This window comes from Lampetra fluviatilis, chromosome 1 (genome assembly GCF_964198595.1).
Source record: "Lampetra fluviatilis chromosome 1, kcLamFluv1.1, whole genome shotgun sequence".
In the NCBI taxonomy this organism is placed as follows: domain Eukaryota; kingdom Metazoa; phylum Chordata; class Hyperoartia; order Petromyzontiformes; family Petromyzontidae; genus Lampetra; species Lampetra fluviatilis.
In genome coordinates this window covers 32001756-32018824 of record NC_136275.1, presented here as the reverse complement: position 1 = coordinate 32018824, position 17069 = coordinate 32001756, and the positions used below count along the sequence as shown (strand labels likewise).

At 49.7% G+C, this 17069-nt stretch overlaps 1 protein-coding gene across 1 annotated transcript; it reads right to left on the bottom strand.

The window, feature by feature from the left end:
- Nucleotides 1-772: 772 nt before the first annotated feature.
- LOC144934755 (ras-related protein Rap-1b-like) lies at nucleotides 773-16373 on the bottom strand. The gene is made up of 2 exons (XM_078860873.1): nucleotides 16204-16373; nucleotides 773-7435 (listed from the first exon to the last, which is right to left on the bottom strand). The coding sequence occupies exon 2, from the start codon at nucleotides 7000-7002 to the stop codon at nucleotides 6286-6288; it is 717 nt and encodes a 238-aa protein (XP_078716999.1). The 5' UTR covers nucleotides 7003-7435; nucleotides 16204-16373; the 3' UTR covers nucleotides 773-6285.
- Between the last annotated feature and the right edge of the window lie 696 nt (nucleotides 16374-17069).

The following is a 17069-nucleotide window of genomic DNA, read 5'->3' as shown; positions in this document are numbered from 1 at the left end:
AATACTCGCCCTTTAAGTGCTTGGGTTTTCTACGGATACTCCAGTTTCCTTCTGAGTTCGGATGCCACGTGATAAGCCACTTCGTTGAGCTATCATTTGTGGCCAGGTCGCTTCTGAAAAAGAAGCTAATAGCTCAGTTGGCTATACCTGGTAGAATAAACATAAATATATATTGGTGGTTTGCTTACATTTCCTATACTTTGCACTCCTATCGTGTGTTTGTATTGTTTGTTGTTGTAACCTTCTGACCCGCCCCTGCTGGACATCTGTGAAAAAGAGCTTTGTGGCTCATCGGATTCCTCCAGTATAAATAAAGATTCTGATTTTTCCACAACACTCATTCAATGTAATTTCCCAAACATCCCAGTGCAGCACCTTCATGAAAAAGACCAGGCTTGAAGACTCGCTGATGCCTCAAATGTTACAATAAATGACCACTTTATGATATTTATTAAAGCGGTCAAACGTTGTGCTTTGATCTTTTTTTGTTGTAGAAAACCGATATGATAATTCTCAACTTGTAACACAGTGCAGTATTCCCTCGCTCTCGAAGAGAGAGATAGAGAGCGAGACAGGGTATGGCTCCTGCTCGGAGACCATGGGAAAGGGTTTTTTAACAACATTTGTATGATCCAGCAACCGTTACTATCTCTGCTGTGCTGGATTGACAGGCCACATCCATAGCCACCACCAAGTTTGACTTGTGACAGAGCCTTTGTGTCTCAAATGACACGTGGCGTGTGTTAAAGGACGAAGGCAGGGCGACGCGCAATACGGTTATCGCACGTGTTTATTACAATCTCGCACGTTCACATTGACTACGAGCGAGTGGAACATGTACAATGACAACACGATAAGAAAGCAGCGCACAAACACCAACTCTAAAGCTCCAGGTCTATCCTCGCTCAGAATGGCGCACACGTGAGCGGCATTAACAGGTGCACCCAGAACCACTGACAACCACGCGAGGCCAATTTGGGACAAGTCCCGTTCGTGTGCACCGATTGAGACGAGTCGGGCACACGAGATGGACATAGCGTGGCGACGCGCGTCCAAGTCGCCTTTGTCTTCCCCGCATTAATGGCTACTCGTTTTAGGCGGAGTCGACCTACGCGATGCGCATGATGGATTCAGATACCATTTGCAACTGTCGCGCTTCGTGGCCAGGGATGGAACTTGGATGTTCAGGATTTCTGAGATTCTGCGAGAACCACCGAGGACACCGCGTGGAACACGCGCGCGTGCATGCACTAAGCACTACAACAATACCAGGTCACGCAAGGCTAGTTGCACCGCAACACCACATACACGACCACAAATACTGCATGTTTTCAATGTGCTTAGCTCAACAAACTGCTGAGACAAGCGAAATTGGTGAGCACCTATTAAGGCGGAAAAAAAATAACTCGTAGCTTAGCGTGAACCACGCCCTGGCTGTCTTTATCTCCCCAGTGATGACGTTTACACATCACACCTGGTACTCATTTATGGCTGAGTCGACCTAAAGGTGCCCATGCATGCTAGGTTCATTTATAATTCACCACCGATGGACATCGTGAGGAATTGAACCTGAGTCACATAGTTTGGTGCAAAGAAAAGCCTTATATACAAACCGCACAAATTCCGTGCACATATGACCCAATCACCAGGATTGCACCCAATCTCATCAGCTCTGGGGAGCTAGGCAGGGTGAGCCTGGCTCGTCCTTAAATGGATGACCACTATGCCAAAGAGACGGGTGCAGTTGGTGTTGTAGAGGGCAATGCAGACAAATAGATTGTTCTGCACTCTTCCTCCACCCCAGTAAACATGCAACGTTGGCGTGTGATCGCAACCATTGGCCCAACGTTGGCCCAACGTTAGCCCGACATTCCATGTTTACTGGGACAGTCACCAACCCGCACTGGCCAGCGTGGTGAAGTATGCTAAAATAATTGTCTCGTCCAGCAATTGATTCATAAAACCGCGTTGCATCTGTACACACAAACACCACACGCACATACAAGACCAAGGCAAAGATCCCACGTACACCCTAAACAGACTTTTGGGGAAAGTGCTGTTTGCGACCTATGAAGGCCAGCATGGCACACGAGGGGGTGGGTGGCCAGCACCACGCTAGGCCGCCTTTGTCTCCCAAGTAGAGATATGAATGCACCGCACCAGGTACTCGTTTGAGGATGAGTCGACCTAGGGGATGGCCCAAGGACCGGTTCAGATAATTGTCACTGTTGGTGGCCATGAGCGGGAATCAAACTCTGGTCCGCGGGTTTCGTAACGCAATGCGATAACCGTTGCACTGCACGCACGTACACACTGACGGGCACATGCAGAAAACCCATCACGACATCACAAATCAGGTTAGCAATCCGTCTCCAATTTGGAGCTACTGGTTTTTCACCGTCGCCCAACCGCCAGCACAGCTGGAACATCACTGGTTGCTAAGCGACACAAATTGTGTTCGCCGGCGCAATCACTGCCTTGCATCTGTAGGCCCTACCGGTAACATCAACGGGCCTGTGTTTACTCAGGAAGGCCTCACAATAGTCCCAGGACCATGTCTATAGGGAGGCTCCTGCTACATTGAGATGTTTGGCCATTTCTGTGAGGAATAGCCTGACTTCGTGTGGGAGTAAGCGGACAGAAACACACAGCCAAGTGATTTTGAGACGTGAAAACTAAATGGCCATAATGTTCATGGAAACATCGTTGTTAGCGACTACTCAATTCGCTATCGTCGACACTGGAGCCAAGTCCTATTACACAGTCGCCATGTGTAGCTCTAGACTATGTAGACTACGGTAAAACCTTGTTATTTCGGTATTTGTGGATAATTGGGCACGGCTGCGCTTTCGGCATCTATTCGCCATGAGCCGAATTTCTATACCGAATGGTTCAATTTCGGCATACACGTGGAGGGACGCCGCGCGCCACGACCAAAACAATGACTGAGTCTAGTAGCGGCACGCGTGGTCAGCGTTAGTGCAGACCCGTCGCTTTAGACTTTACCTTGTTTGTGCAAGGCAATCCTTTACAAAATATCGTCTACGCCTACATCAAGAAGTAATAGAAAGGGACTGAAGTATACATCCCTTAGTCTGCACGACAAATCAAAAGTTTTGGATAGAATTGATGCAGGCGTGTCAATGCGTATGTTGTGCGAAGATTTTGGAAAACAAATTTGGAATTTTTTATTTATTGGGGCAGGAGGCATTGGGGAGTACCACTGCATAATTCGGAATATTGCATAATTCGGCAAGGCCAGAGCTCCATGTATAGAATTAACAGGGGTTCACTGTATATATAAATCACACTCAGATGACTGATGTAAACCCTAATCGTATTCTAGAATGACTAGAAATATGAAATTTGGCACAAATATGTCTTGCCACTTCAACAATCCCAAGGTTTTTCCAATCATATTTAAGACCCAAACATTTCATACACTAAGCCATGTGCCTAAGATTCCACATGGCACAGTGTCGTGATTAACACTTGACGACATAACCTACTTTCTTTGTAATCAGTGGACCAAGTAATTGGCCTCTCGTGGAGTGTGCCACTCAAGCAGATAAAAAAGGCCGCAATTGGATACTCATAAATATGCTCATATGATGGATATATATGTTTAGTTCAAGAAATGTCGTAACATGCAACAATATATAAATCCAGTTCGGTGGTTATCATAATAGACACACTTTAAAGGTTACGAGTTCAAACCCCAGTCAGCATAGTCAATTCAGCCCATCATCTCCTCCCCGCCCCCAATATTGTCTTATGTAGTATTTTAATCCGGCCTTGAGAATGTGGCATTTCCACCGCTGGCTCATGGCAGCCAAATTAAAATTGCACCTTAAACGTCCCAAATTCTCATTTGAGCGAGGGAGATGCTTCGCGGGAGAAAATAAAAAACCCGATAACACAAAAAAAAACTTCACCTACAGTTTGTGTTCTCGCAAATACAGTCACTGCGTCATTATATGTGCGCTCTGCAAGGCGGAATACTGCACTGGGAAATACTCAAATGACAGACGCACGTCACGACGAATACACACAAACACGCGGATGCACATTCTGGGGTCGCCGCCTTTGTCGACGATACAGCGCGGTCCAGATGTCTTGTGACCCCCAATTAATTAATTGACCCCTCACAGGTTTTTCCCCTTGCATATTCATTTCTGTTTTAAATAAACCTTACTTCAAAACATATTACGTTTTAGATCATTAAATGGGGGGGTCACACGGCATCTGGACCATCCTGTAGATCAAACCCGGACGGATGATTCAGCCCAAGTCTTATCGTCATGACTTGTGCAGTTGACCACAATAAAGTTCGACACAAATACCCGCAGCAGAACACAGATGGCAATGCTCCGGACTGTCCGGGTCAACCCTGCACAACATCTACACACACGACAACACAATGACGGCTATTTAAAGGGATGGGGATGGGGGGAGGGGTAACGATTTGTGGTGACCGTGGCGCCCTCTAGGATCCAGAGGGAGGAGTCACGTAGACTTCAAAGAACGACAGACGGATTCGACGCTTTTGAAATACAGCATCCACATCGATCGAGTGCAGTGTGTTTTGCACTTCTTGTAAAAGGGGCTCTCGCATGGAAAATGCATAATTTGATCGGTGGTAATTCATGACTCCGGTTTGAGGAGGAAACATGATCCGTCTCGGGGTTTTCCAGTCTCGGTTCCGGACGCCAGTATAGCTGGAGGAAATTGATAATTGTTGTAAGACAGAGGAGGCAACGCACGCACCAATGCTGGATTCCACCAGTACGGTTCTTTGTGGGAAGCCGCGTGGGCTGCGTTCGGCCGTTTGCTCGAGAAAGAGTTGATGGTGAAACCACTGCCACCGCACTCCACTTTCTCAGTCGCATCCTGCCTGAGTCTACGCATCTCTTTGTGAGAGACTGTAGGCCTCTGTGCGAGTCTATGGGTCTCTATGACGGAGTGCACTGATGATGACGCCATTGCTAGGGCAATCCACTTTCTCTGCATTCAAATTTCTCAATGTGTCTGTGGCTCTCCATGTGCGTCTATGGGTCTTTGTGTGAGTCTATGAGTCTCTATGTGATGATATGGATCTCTGTGTAAGACTATGTGTGAGTTTGTGTGTTAGTATATGGATGTCTGTGAGACTATGGGTCTTCGTGTGAGTCTTTTAGTCGATGTGATAAAGTGCTGGTGATGAAGCCACTGCAAGTGTGTTCCAGTTTCTCAATTAAACAAACTACACGCATCACCTGATATTGGAAAATCTGAGATGGACTTTCTTGCCTCTTCAATCTGGAGTCACGAACTGGATTTGATTGAGCCACACAATAAGATCAATGTGTGATAGTTTAGGTTATTGTATATTCATTTTACATTTCTGGCAAATGTAGTGAGGTCAGATGAAGATCAGGGTTCATTTAGCCACGCGAAATTTCATCAATTTTGTTAATGCTATCTCAACCGGTGTTCTAGTGGGTAGAACACTGGTTCACATTTCTCATGGATAATCAGCACAGATATAGCCATACCACCCTCCTGCCCAAAGTGTGCCTATGGCTATTCATCCTAGAAAAAACCTGGTATAAATCAGGGCCAACAGTGGAGACACGTGTCTCCCCACTGCTCCTTATAAATCAACAGTGCTCTCCCTACAAGAGACTGGTCGCAGCCATAAAACTGTGGAATTTTCACCACCAAGTTACACCCAATCCTCTTCCCAGTTATCTGGAGCCACGCTTGCCCATGATAACACCAATCGAGAGGGCTCTATATTCATAAAATACAAAGGAAACACGTTGCATGTATACCCAGTGATAGGGTGTTTGACTCATAACTCAAACAATTTACGAGTGGCTAATCTTTCTTGGTCAAGAGTCAATTCCGCCCATCATCCATCCCGGGTCGACAAAATCAGGACTACTTCGTGGGTAGACAACAACGGTTATTTTATGCATGGAATTGTCTCAGCCATAGGAATGTGGAATTTTGCACCACCGGCTCAGGAACTGCAACGGAGAGATGAGCGCCGCTCCATCGCTCGTTTGAGCAGTGAGACACTTGAAATGTTGCGTGTTGTAGCTCAACAGTGGATGTCTTGGCCATGGGAATGTGGAATTTCCATCACCACCACCACACCATTTCACGTGCGAGCGTAGAACCATCTTGCGGTTGGGCTCACTCCCACGTCCACTGCGTACGAGGCCGTGAGCCAGGCGAGCGAGTGGGTGGACGCTGGGCAGGCAGGCAGGCAGGCAGGGACGCGGACAATCTTGTCCACAATCAAGCCACCACGCAGCTGTTGGCCTTCTTGATGGGCGGCCGCGCCACCTGCAGGGGCAGGGGCCTCACGGGCAGAGTCTCGCGGCGGCGCTGCAGAGCGGGGCTCAGGCGGCTCGGGAGGTTCACCTCCCGGAGCAGCTGAGCGAAGACCCGCGTCACCCCTCCGTCCTCCTTGGCCGACGTCTCCACCAGGCAATGGTTCCACTGCAGCTCGACGGTGGCACGGGCCACCTGGATCTGCTGCTGGTGGAGGTCCTGCTGCTGCTGCTGCTGCTCCTGCTGCTCCTGCTGCTCCGGCTGCTGAGGCTGCTGCGGCTGCTGAGGCTGCGGTGGCTGGGTGTCCGCCTTGTTGGCGATCACCACGATGGGAGGGCGCTTGTCCTCCTTGATCTCGAGGACCTCTTCGCGGAGCCTCCTCACCTCCTCGAAGGACTGCGGCTCCTCCAGCGAGAAGACCAACGCGAAGGCGTCCCCGTCGCGGATGTACAGCTTGCGCATGGCCGGGAAGCGGTAGCTGCCACTTGTGTCCATCACCTCCAGCTTGATCTTGGAGCCGCCGGCCTCATACTCGAGCGCGTAGAGCTCCTCCACCGTGGGGCGGTAGCGCGTCTCGAAGGCGCCCTGGAGGAAGCGCTTGATGATGGACGTCTTGCCCACGCCGGCGGCGCCCAGGAAGACGAGACGCACCTGGGTGCGCTCGGGCACACCAAGAGACATGGTCACTGGCGATCTCCTCGCTCGTGCCAACCCGTGTGTGGGGAGTACGAGTGCTAGTGGTGTCCAGTTGTGGTCGTCGCAGTTGTGGTGGCGGCGGCCTGTTGTTCTAGAAGATGTTCTCCTTTATTCTAATACTTTTTTCTTTGCACGGATATTTGTATTGTCTTCTATTGTTCTGGGTGTCGTGCTTCGACGAGGCTTTCCTCTTTTAGCAGATGCCCTTATATTGTTTACCCTTTCTTTCCTTGTAGATGTTATTCTTACAACATTTTTGGCTCATACATATATTTTTTCTTGAACTCTTTATTCGAACGGATGTACTACTTTGATTATTTTTCGATGATGATTTTCCTTTCAGATGTTCTATATATTTTTTCTCAAATGTATATTCTTTTTCTTCTTTCCAGGAACCCCGTGTGTTTTGGTGACGGATCTGCAAAACAACAATAATAACAATAATACATCCCTTGATGTACCAAGGAAAACCACACCGAGTCTGACGTCTCAAGTCTCATTTCCAGGAGGGTCCTGAGTTGGGAGTGTTCGGCCAACCAGAGTTTCCACGGAAAACGATGCATACGAAAGAGAATATTAAACGGTCCGCACAGATGGATTCAACAATCCGTTTGCTGCACCGCCACCTCGCAGCCAAGCGTGTTTGAAATGTAAAAAAATGTTCATGATCCACAAACCCCTTGCCACTGAAGGGCGAGATGCCTGGAGGCGATACATATTTGTCCTTGATTTATTTTTTTCCAAATGATAGTTCCATTTCGGTATCCGAGTCACGTCAAAAGACATTACCAAGCTGCAGCGTGTACACAATTCTTTGCGACACGCCGTGACGGGTACATACTGCAAGGTCCGACCATGTGCTTGTCATTGGTGACCGGGCTAAGACAATCAACTCTCCACACCTTTGTAATGACAAGTTGCTCAAACCCTGCTATCAGCGGGCAAGTGATGCGTGACTGACATGGCCATTATGAATTCGCCTGAGCCACTCGAGAACAACTCGATGATGACTGTTGCACATAAAAGTCATAGTTAGAGCCCTTTGTCAATACACTGCTGGATTAGAACTGCTCACACCGTGTCGGCCGTGGAGTTTGTTTGACCATACTTCACCACGCTGGTTCGCGAAGGTTCGGTAGGATGACCGTTAGGGGAAGGGGGGGGGGGGGGTGCAGAACCGGTTCGGATATCACTCGCCGCTGATTTTTGGTGGCCGGGTCTCGGGACGCAGTGTGCTAACCACCGCGCCACTACTCCACCCAAAGGCATGCTGTCAATTAACATGGCTGGCTGGCAATTTGAACGTAATGCACAGGGTGTAGACTACAGAGAACAACGTCATTGAGCAGACGTAACGCCGCCTTCCCGTATTTGTTTTTCCGCATAAAAAACGTGAAAACATTTTGCTACATCACATTGGCTCCACGCCCTTTTGGGAGTGTCTCTTTTTAGCAGCATTGGTTCAACGCAAGCAAACTCTGGACCAGTTTCCACGTTCACCGTCTCAGGCAGAGGTAGGCTTAGCTTAAACCAATGCTGGTGAATTGTCTGATGTTTAAAGGCAAGGTCCCCGCTGTGAGAAATGGGCTCTAGTTCAACGCAAAGCTATACAATACATAATAGGCATAAGGTAGGCTTCGTTTGAGAGAATGCAATACAATGTAGGGTTATTGTATACCACAGAGAACCATTGACTCACAGCGTCCTCGACTCACAAACTCTTAAGTATCCGAGTTTGCAGAGACCGCCTGCATAGGAATACCAGGTGTTATAGGTTTGGCGTGTGACGTCGCCACGAGATGGCAGCAAAGCGTTCGTTTCTTGAATCCATGGATTCAGAACTCCCAACGTTACCCTCTCGTGCCCGCGGGGGTCTTCTCGACGCTCTCCAGTTTCCTCGCACGTAAAGCCAAGCTCTTCGTGAATAGCATTGTCCATACATACCCGCCATGCGTGATCATGGCCATGCAGGTGGGTGATCTCTCACTGGGCCATGGAACTTCCACCGCCAGTCGCCTGCGATCCTGCGCAACCCCATCAAATAGGCGCGCACGCGGCACGTGACTTCGAAAAAGCGAGGTTGTTTTACATTCCTCAGCACCTTTCATCTCTCTTTCGCCATGTTCTGTACTGAACATTCCTTTGAATTAGCACTGATTTAATCATATTTAAATGCGCGCACATCAAAGAATGTCCGTGACATTTGTTTAAAATTGCCCTTTGGGGATAAAACTCACGTACATATGAAGACAAATATCCCCCGTATAGCCTTAACAGACAGTAGGGGCAAGTACTGTTAGCCAGCACCTTTCAAGGCCGGCACGGTACACGAGGGGGTGGGTGGCCAGCACCACGCCCGAACGCCTTTAGTCTCCCTAGTGGCGACGTTTACTGCGCCAGGTACTCAACTGAGGCTGAGTCAACCTACGGGAGGCCCAGGGACCGGCTCAAATAATCCCCCCACGGACATAGAACAACAGCCGCCATTCGCCACTAAGTGGCAGTGACGTCACCGCGGCGCTTGTGCCAGGCTATGTGCACGTTAAGGCCACATGAAATGTCGAATGTCCGCTGGCAGGTCACAAGACAGACCCAGGTGCCATGGGTCGACTGACTGAGATTACTGGCCGATGCACCTGTGCCCCTTACTGTGCCAACTTCCTGTGTTTTATCCACCCAGCGTTGCATTCGTTGTTGTGAGCATCCTTTCTTGCTGGAGGGCGACTAGTACAGGTTATCAGAAAGTCCACTTAGCTCCACATCCTCTTGTACCACATCACTCCATCTCTTCTGTAGCCCGTGCCACGCCCGTTTAGCCCCCTCGAGCAGGCCGAACAAAAGCTATTTAGGCATGTGATGGCTGGGCATGTGGGCTACATGACCCAGCCAATGCAGCCATTGTCTGCTGGAGCAGCTCACCGAAGGGACTTTGTCCAGTTCTTTTAAGGATTTATGAGCACCTCACACGTGGGCAGGACAGCCTAAATGTTTCCAATCTGCGAAGATGCTCCATTAGGGGGATCCACGTTTCGTAAGCGTAGAGAAGGGATGGAATGACCTTGGCTGAGAAGACTCGAAGCTTCATATGGAGCGACAGACCAGGTAGCTTCCACATCGTGTTACACAGCCGATGGAAAAATAATGCCGCTCGACTGATTCGGAGTGAGATCTCTGCTATCAAACCAGAGCCAGTCATGAGCACACTGCCCAGATATGGAAAACTATCCACATTCTCCACAACTGCCCCATCACCAATTGGGAGTTGTAGGGGTGGAGTATCTGATGGCACAAAATGCCCAGGCAGGTGCTAAGTTTTGGTGGGGTCGATGGTAAGGCCCCATCTCTTAGTGGCACGCTCCAGGTTTAGCAGCAGCACCTCCAACTCCTCCTCTGAGTGAACAGCAATCACCAGATCATCAGAATACATAATATGGTTGACTAATAGGGATCCCTTGACCGCACCCGGGCATCAATGAGCCTCCCATCATATCTGTACCAGACGAAAATTCCTCCGGTAACGCCATTGAAGGCTTCACAAACTATGTAGTCGAAATAGATGCTAAATAATGTGGGAGCCAGTGGACAACCCTGTCGCACCCCAAGGTGAACAGGTAATGGATCCGATTCCCCACCATCATGAAGGTCCTTAATGATTGTGAGCAGACGGTCTGAGCACGAAGGATAACCCAAAGCCCTGGCCTACTGATGGTATAATAGGCCTTGACCAGGTCAATAAAGCAGAGATGTAGGTCTTGTTGGAATTCTTTACACCTCTGCTGTAGCAGATGGACAGAAAATATAATCTGTGCAGGACCGCTTTTTGCTGAAACCACATTGGGGCTCCGCAAGCCTCTCCTCAGCGTGCCTGGTATGGCGATGTTGAATAATCCATGCCAGGATCTTTCCAGGCACACTGAGGAAGGGTATGCCCCTGTAGTTGTTACAGTCTGTGCAATCCCCCTTATTAAAGAGGGAGACCACCAGGGCATCCTTCCATTCCTGCAGAACCCGTCCAGTTGTACAGACTGTTATTATGATGTCATATTGGGCAGTCTGCGTACAAACACCACCCTCCATCAGCATTTTGCTTGGGGGATCATCTTTGCCCAGTGCTTTTCCTGGTCTCAGACTCTGGATTTCCTTTTGAACTTCCTCAAACAGATGACACTTCAGCTTGTCACTCACAGGGGGTGACGACTTCTTCCAATATTTGAGGCACAGCAGCCTCAGAAGGGTCACCCCCACTGTGCCCAATGATGTTTTCTAGGCTGAGAGATTTCCTCTAACTCACAGACATGCTCAGGAAATCTGCAAACCTGTTCCTGGGGGTCAGAGATCGGATCACCATCCTTTCAGTGCTGCACGGCTCTCCGAACCTCTGAGTGAAGGCTGCGGTAAGCCTCCTCATTCTCTGACATGGGATTCTAAGCCAGCCGGAACACCTGCTCTGTCAGCCAGGGTCTCTGGGGACGTTTGGACCATGCACCTAAAGCCACCATTGCAGTTGCATGAGCCACAGTCCTAAACTTTGCCCATTTCCCCACAGCATCAGAAGTGGGGGAAGATGCCAACCCCAGCTGCAAGCGATGATGAAATTCTTGCTTGCAGGTTTTATCAGCTAGCTGAGACCAGGCCACTTTTGGTTTGGATGGGGTCCTGGATGTACACCCACCACCTGAGTGGAATAATGGCAGGCGCATCTTACAGATGACAAGCCAATGATCAGTGGGCAGATTAGCTCCACGGTAGGTCCTGGTGTCAAGGATATGGGCCCACATCTGCGGTTCCATCACTATATCATACAGCAGATGTTCTTGCCTGGACCCGGCATGCATCCATGATCTTGTGTGGATGCGCCGATGACAGACAACGTATTGGTAATTTCAAGCCCATAGGCTGCACACAAGTCTAGCAGCCTTCTATCATTGTAATGGAGAAGATCTGACCGATGCCTTCCAATCACTCCAGACCAGGTGCCAGCATCATGACCCATTCGGGCATTAAAGTCACCCAACAGGATGACTCTATCCTGACGGGCCACTTTAGCTAACACCTGTGACAGGAGGTCAAAGAAGGCATCTGACTCATTGGCCTTGCCTGCATCCCTCCACTGATGTTCATCTTCGGTGGGGGCATAAGTTACCACGACCACCACTCCTCATCTCTGGTTGATGGGAAGACGAGCCCAGAGAAGTCTCGGGCTTACAGCTCCCCACACCTCACCGCCACCGCTCCATGCCCCCTTCAAATTTGTGTTCAGAAGAGCCACTGCCTGTTGATTGGCAATCTCCTACCCCGAGTAGAGGACTGTCCACCCCTCATTGTGCCAGGAGCCAGAGCCAGTTCTCTGGACCTCCTGAATACCGCAGAGATCCAGTAGGTACTGGTCCAGCTCCCGACAGAGGAGTGGCAGCCTCTCATCCGCAGTGAGTGTTTTCGAACATTCCACGTGGGTACCCGCAATGGCTTTTTGCTGTTTATAGAGGAACCCCGAGGGTAAGGATTCAATCGGGTTTGGCCAGGAAAAGTCATAGACACCCTGTCCCCCCGGGGCCTCCGGCACATGCTTATTTCGATTTTTAACACGTGTTTTAGTGGCAGTTAGGTTGAAGGTGGAGGGATTACCAGCCCCTTGCACCCATCCAGAGCCCCCATTGGCCACTGTGGTGGCTGCAAGCACCATTAGGGGAAAATCCGAATAGCATTGGCCATTACCCCCATGGAATTGCTCGCATCCACCACAGTATTACCGTCCGGCACCACCGAGGAGGTAAGGGTTTATTTTTGCTGGACACACGTACATACAAGGACTGACACACAGACATAAAGAGTTAAAAAAAAAAATTTGAAAGACATTTTTCCGAACGAATTGTTCTAAGTCATTATGATTCTCTTTATTTACCCATGAACACCTCGTTGAGTCTCCAGACTCTTTTTGAAGGAGGGTCCTGCGTTGGGATGTTCGGCCAATTCCATTAACGAGTGTTTGAACTCACGTGGAGCGAAATCAGAGCACGCGGAGAAAACCGAACAAGCATAACGCGTGAGGAGGTGGGGAGGGGCACTGTGCGCTACCATCTCCTGGCCATACTTCACCGTCCCGTGGTCAACAACACGTGACAAGCCTTGGTGGTCACCCACTGAAGTGCTTAACAGGTTCAACGTTGCTGAGCACTTGAGGGTGCGATGAGAAGAGGCTCGTTTGGAGTAATGCTCCCATTATGCGCCCTGCAGGTTCACGCGACGTCATCGACTCGAGTGGGGTCACAACTGTAGGGGCAAGTGCTCTTAACGAGCACCTATTTAGGCCGGTACGGCGCACAGAGAGGGTGGTGGTGGGTGGCCAGTGCTACGCCCCAGTCGCCTCTGTCCGCCCAGTGCTGATGTTTAATACACCGCACCAGGTACTCATTTAAGGCTGAGTCGACCGAGGTGACACCCAGGACACATTCGGATATCACTCGCCACGAATGCTTGCCCGTGCATGGGAATCGAACTCAGATGGCCGGGTTCGTAATGCACTGCGTGCGCGAGCCACTGTTTTACCTCTCCCCAGAACAACACAGACGAAGATCACTCGAATAGCCTTTCGTAATCGGGCAAGTGCTGTTGGCGAGCACCCAATAAGGCAGACAAGGTACACGGAGAGGAGCTGGGGTCGCTGGGTTCGTAGCGCAGTGCGCTAACCACTGCACCATCGATCTCCGAGAACAACACAGACATATCCTATCACGTGCCAGGATGTTTGCGAGCACCTATTAGGATCATCACAGTACATACGAGGTAAGTGGCGTGGCCAGAACAAGCACTCGCGGTCTCCTTTGTCTCACCAGTACTGATGTTGACACGCAACAGGTATTAATTTAAGGCTGAGTTTAACCAGCGCACGCCAAAGCCAAGTTTCATTCACCTATCGCCACTGGCGATTGCCATATGACCTGGTATCGAACCCTGGTGTTTGGTTAGAGGCAGCACTCGCAATAAAGATTGCACAAAGGCAAACACACCCGCACTGTAAACGTGTATGCACCCACACACAATTCACTGGGTGCAGACTTGTTCATACGCACAAACGCACGTGCACACGGACACGCACAAACACACGCACGCGCGCGCTATTCACACCTGCAAACACCACACACACACACACACAATTATAACACAATTGTAAAAAAAAAAATCGATATCACCGGGATTGGCCAAACATCCCATGACTGCAAATCACGCAATTGGGATGACACACAGAGGCAGTCAGCAGCAGCAGCAGCATCGCCCCTACTGTGGAAACTTTGGCCAGGGCCCTCCTGAAAAAAAAGAGTCTTGAGACTCAGAGTGATATTCTTAGGTTTTTTCGGTAAAGTCACGTAGGTAAAACATCAAAATTAATGAAAATAAAATAAAATAAAAACAAACATCACGACGTTTCGGAGGCAACACAAGTCTCCGTCATGCTTTTCGGGATGAACACGTGTTGTAACAACAATAATGACAGATACGTTTGCACGCGTACGCATACACACGCGCAAAGTAATTAACGCGTACATACTTGAATATAAAAATAAGCTAAATAGCTCAGTGGGCTTTACCTGGTAAGATAAAAAAAGAAAATTATTTAGTTTTATTTGTATACAATTTTTACTGATTTGTTTACCTTTTCTCTACTTTGCACACCTGTTGTTGTATTGTTTGTTGTTGTAACGTTCTGAGCTGCCCCTACTGGACATCTGTTAAAAAGAGCTTTATTGCTCATCGGATTCCTCCAGTATAAATACATATTGTGATATACATTCATGTGCACACACAGAGTTCAAACACACACCCGCAATACACATATATAATCCTAGAGTCATTATTTACATCCCTACCGAATGAAAGGGTTGTATGAAGACTCAGTGTACTTCACTATGGCCAGAGGCGCGTGGGGTGGGAGAGATATGCAAGGCCGGCTGAGAATCGAACTTAAGTGGCCTGGTTCACGGTTCAGTGCGCTAACCACAGCGTCACCGCTCCTCCTCGATGTACAAACGATACGGTGACAATTCGAGCGCATACGCTATTCAAATACGCATGCGATTCACGCAGAAACAGACAACAGTGCAAACACGCGTGCAAATACACACGCGTGCAAACAGATGATTGCACACACACACACACGCACGTGTATATGGTCATGTAAATATCAATTTAAGAAATGCAAAAACATGCTAATAGCAAATCTAATGCTCACGGTCTGTAACGTATTCGTACAAACAAACGCGCCATATGAACACATTCAATTGAAACACAGCGCGTGCACAAACGGGACTGACGCGCAACAGACGCGCATGCATTGACTGAAAAATAAACTCGCACAAGCACAATTCACACTCGCAATTCAAACCGCACGAATGCGCAATTTAAACACCCGAATGCCTTTCGCGGGTAAAACTCGCACATGGCGCATGTCACAAGCACAACATTTACCCGAGCGCAGCTGTGATTCACACACACACGATCACAACTCACACCGTGACATTCACTCTCTCTTACAGAGACAAAGATGCACAGTGTAGCCTTAACAGACTGTTGGGGCAAGCAAGTGCTGTTAGCGAGCACCTGTGAAGGCCGGCAAGATGCACGGGGCGGTGGGTGGCCAAAACCACGCCCGACCGCCTTTGTATTCCTAGTGGCTAGACACCGCACCAGGTACTAAATTGAGGCTGAGTCGACCTTGGGGAGGCCAATGATCGGTTCGAACAATCTTCACTGGTGTTGGCCGCGAGCGAGAATCGAACTCGGTTCAAAGGGTTCATAGCGCTACACGACCACTCTCTCTGACACACACACACGCGCACAATGTATACCCCCCCACAGTTTATCTCCCACACAAAGACAAAGATCCCCCGTCTGGCCTTAACAGACTTTTGGGGGCAAAGTCCAGTTAGCGAACCACCTCTGCAGGCCGGCACAGCACAGAAGGGGGTGGGTGGCCAGCACCACGCCCGACCGCCTTTGTCTCACTGGGGATGTTTACACATAGGACCAGCTCCTCGTTTAAGGCTGAGTCGAGCGAGGGAGCGGTTCAAATAACCTTCACCGGTGTTGGCCGTGAGCGGCACTAACCACTACGCCACCGCTCCCCCTAATTCACACACACACACAGACGCGCCGCGTATCTTGTCGGTCGTCAACGTCTCCCTCATTTACCTTGCGACCAACGCGCTCACACCTCAGAGCACACGATGGCAGCGGGCAGGTGCAGCTCTCAGTCCAGAGAGGATGTGTGCCCCGGTGTCCCGTATCCTGTGCCTTTTATAACGCTCCGCCAAACGCTGCCTCCCTCTCTCTCCCCTTGCACCCAAGGCCACTCCCCCGCACAGCCCTGAGATAGGGTAGCTCAGCTTTCTCTCTACACACACAAAGATCCCCCACCCCCCCCCGTATAACCTTTAAGAGATCATGGGGGCAAGTGTTGTTCGCGAACACCTATGAAGGCACACACGTGCATATAGACACACACACATTCGGATCACCCACAGAAAGACGAGCAGCTGCCACGAGTGGGCACGATGAGAGATGTGAGCGGAGGCTCAGTGCCCGGTTCAGCGAGAGGAGCTTGAGGGCGGTGTTGTTCAAGCACGACCCCGCGACACTAAATCACGCCTAATAGAGGCAATGAAAGCCGCATCTGGGTCACCTGGTTACCTCATTCTACCCTTCCCGTGCACCTGTCCCATTGAAATGCACATATGCATGCGCGCGTGTATCTGTGCGTCCATGCGCGCGCGCACGTGCGTTAATATGCATTGAATATGGGGAGCAGAAGTGGAGTGGTTTGCGAGCTGCGACACGGGCTTGATTCCCGCTCGCTGCCAACACCGGCGACGAATATCTGAAACCGCTCCTGGGCCTCCCCTAGGTCGACTCGGCCTCAAATCAGTAGCTGGTGCGATCTGTAAAATGTCGCCGCTGGAGAGACAAAGGCGGAGCTGCGTGGTGCTGGCCATCCACCTCCTCGTGTTCCGTACTGGCATTCTTAGGTTCTCGCTAACATTGCTTTCCCCAAAAGTCTG

Coding starts and splice junctions, on each gene's coding strand:
- LOC144934755 (XM_078860873.1), bottom strand. CDS start 7,002: ATGTCTCTTGGTGTGCCCGAGCGCACCCAGGTGCGTCTCGTCTTCCTG.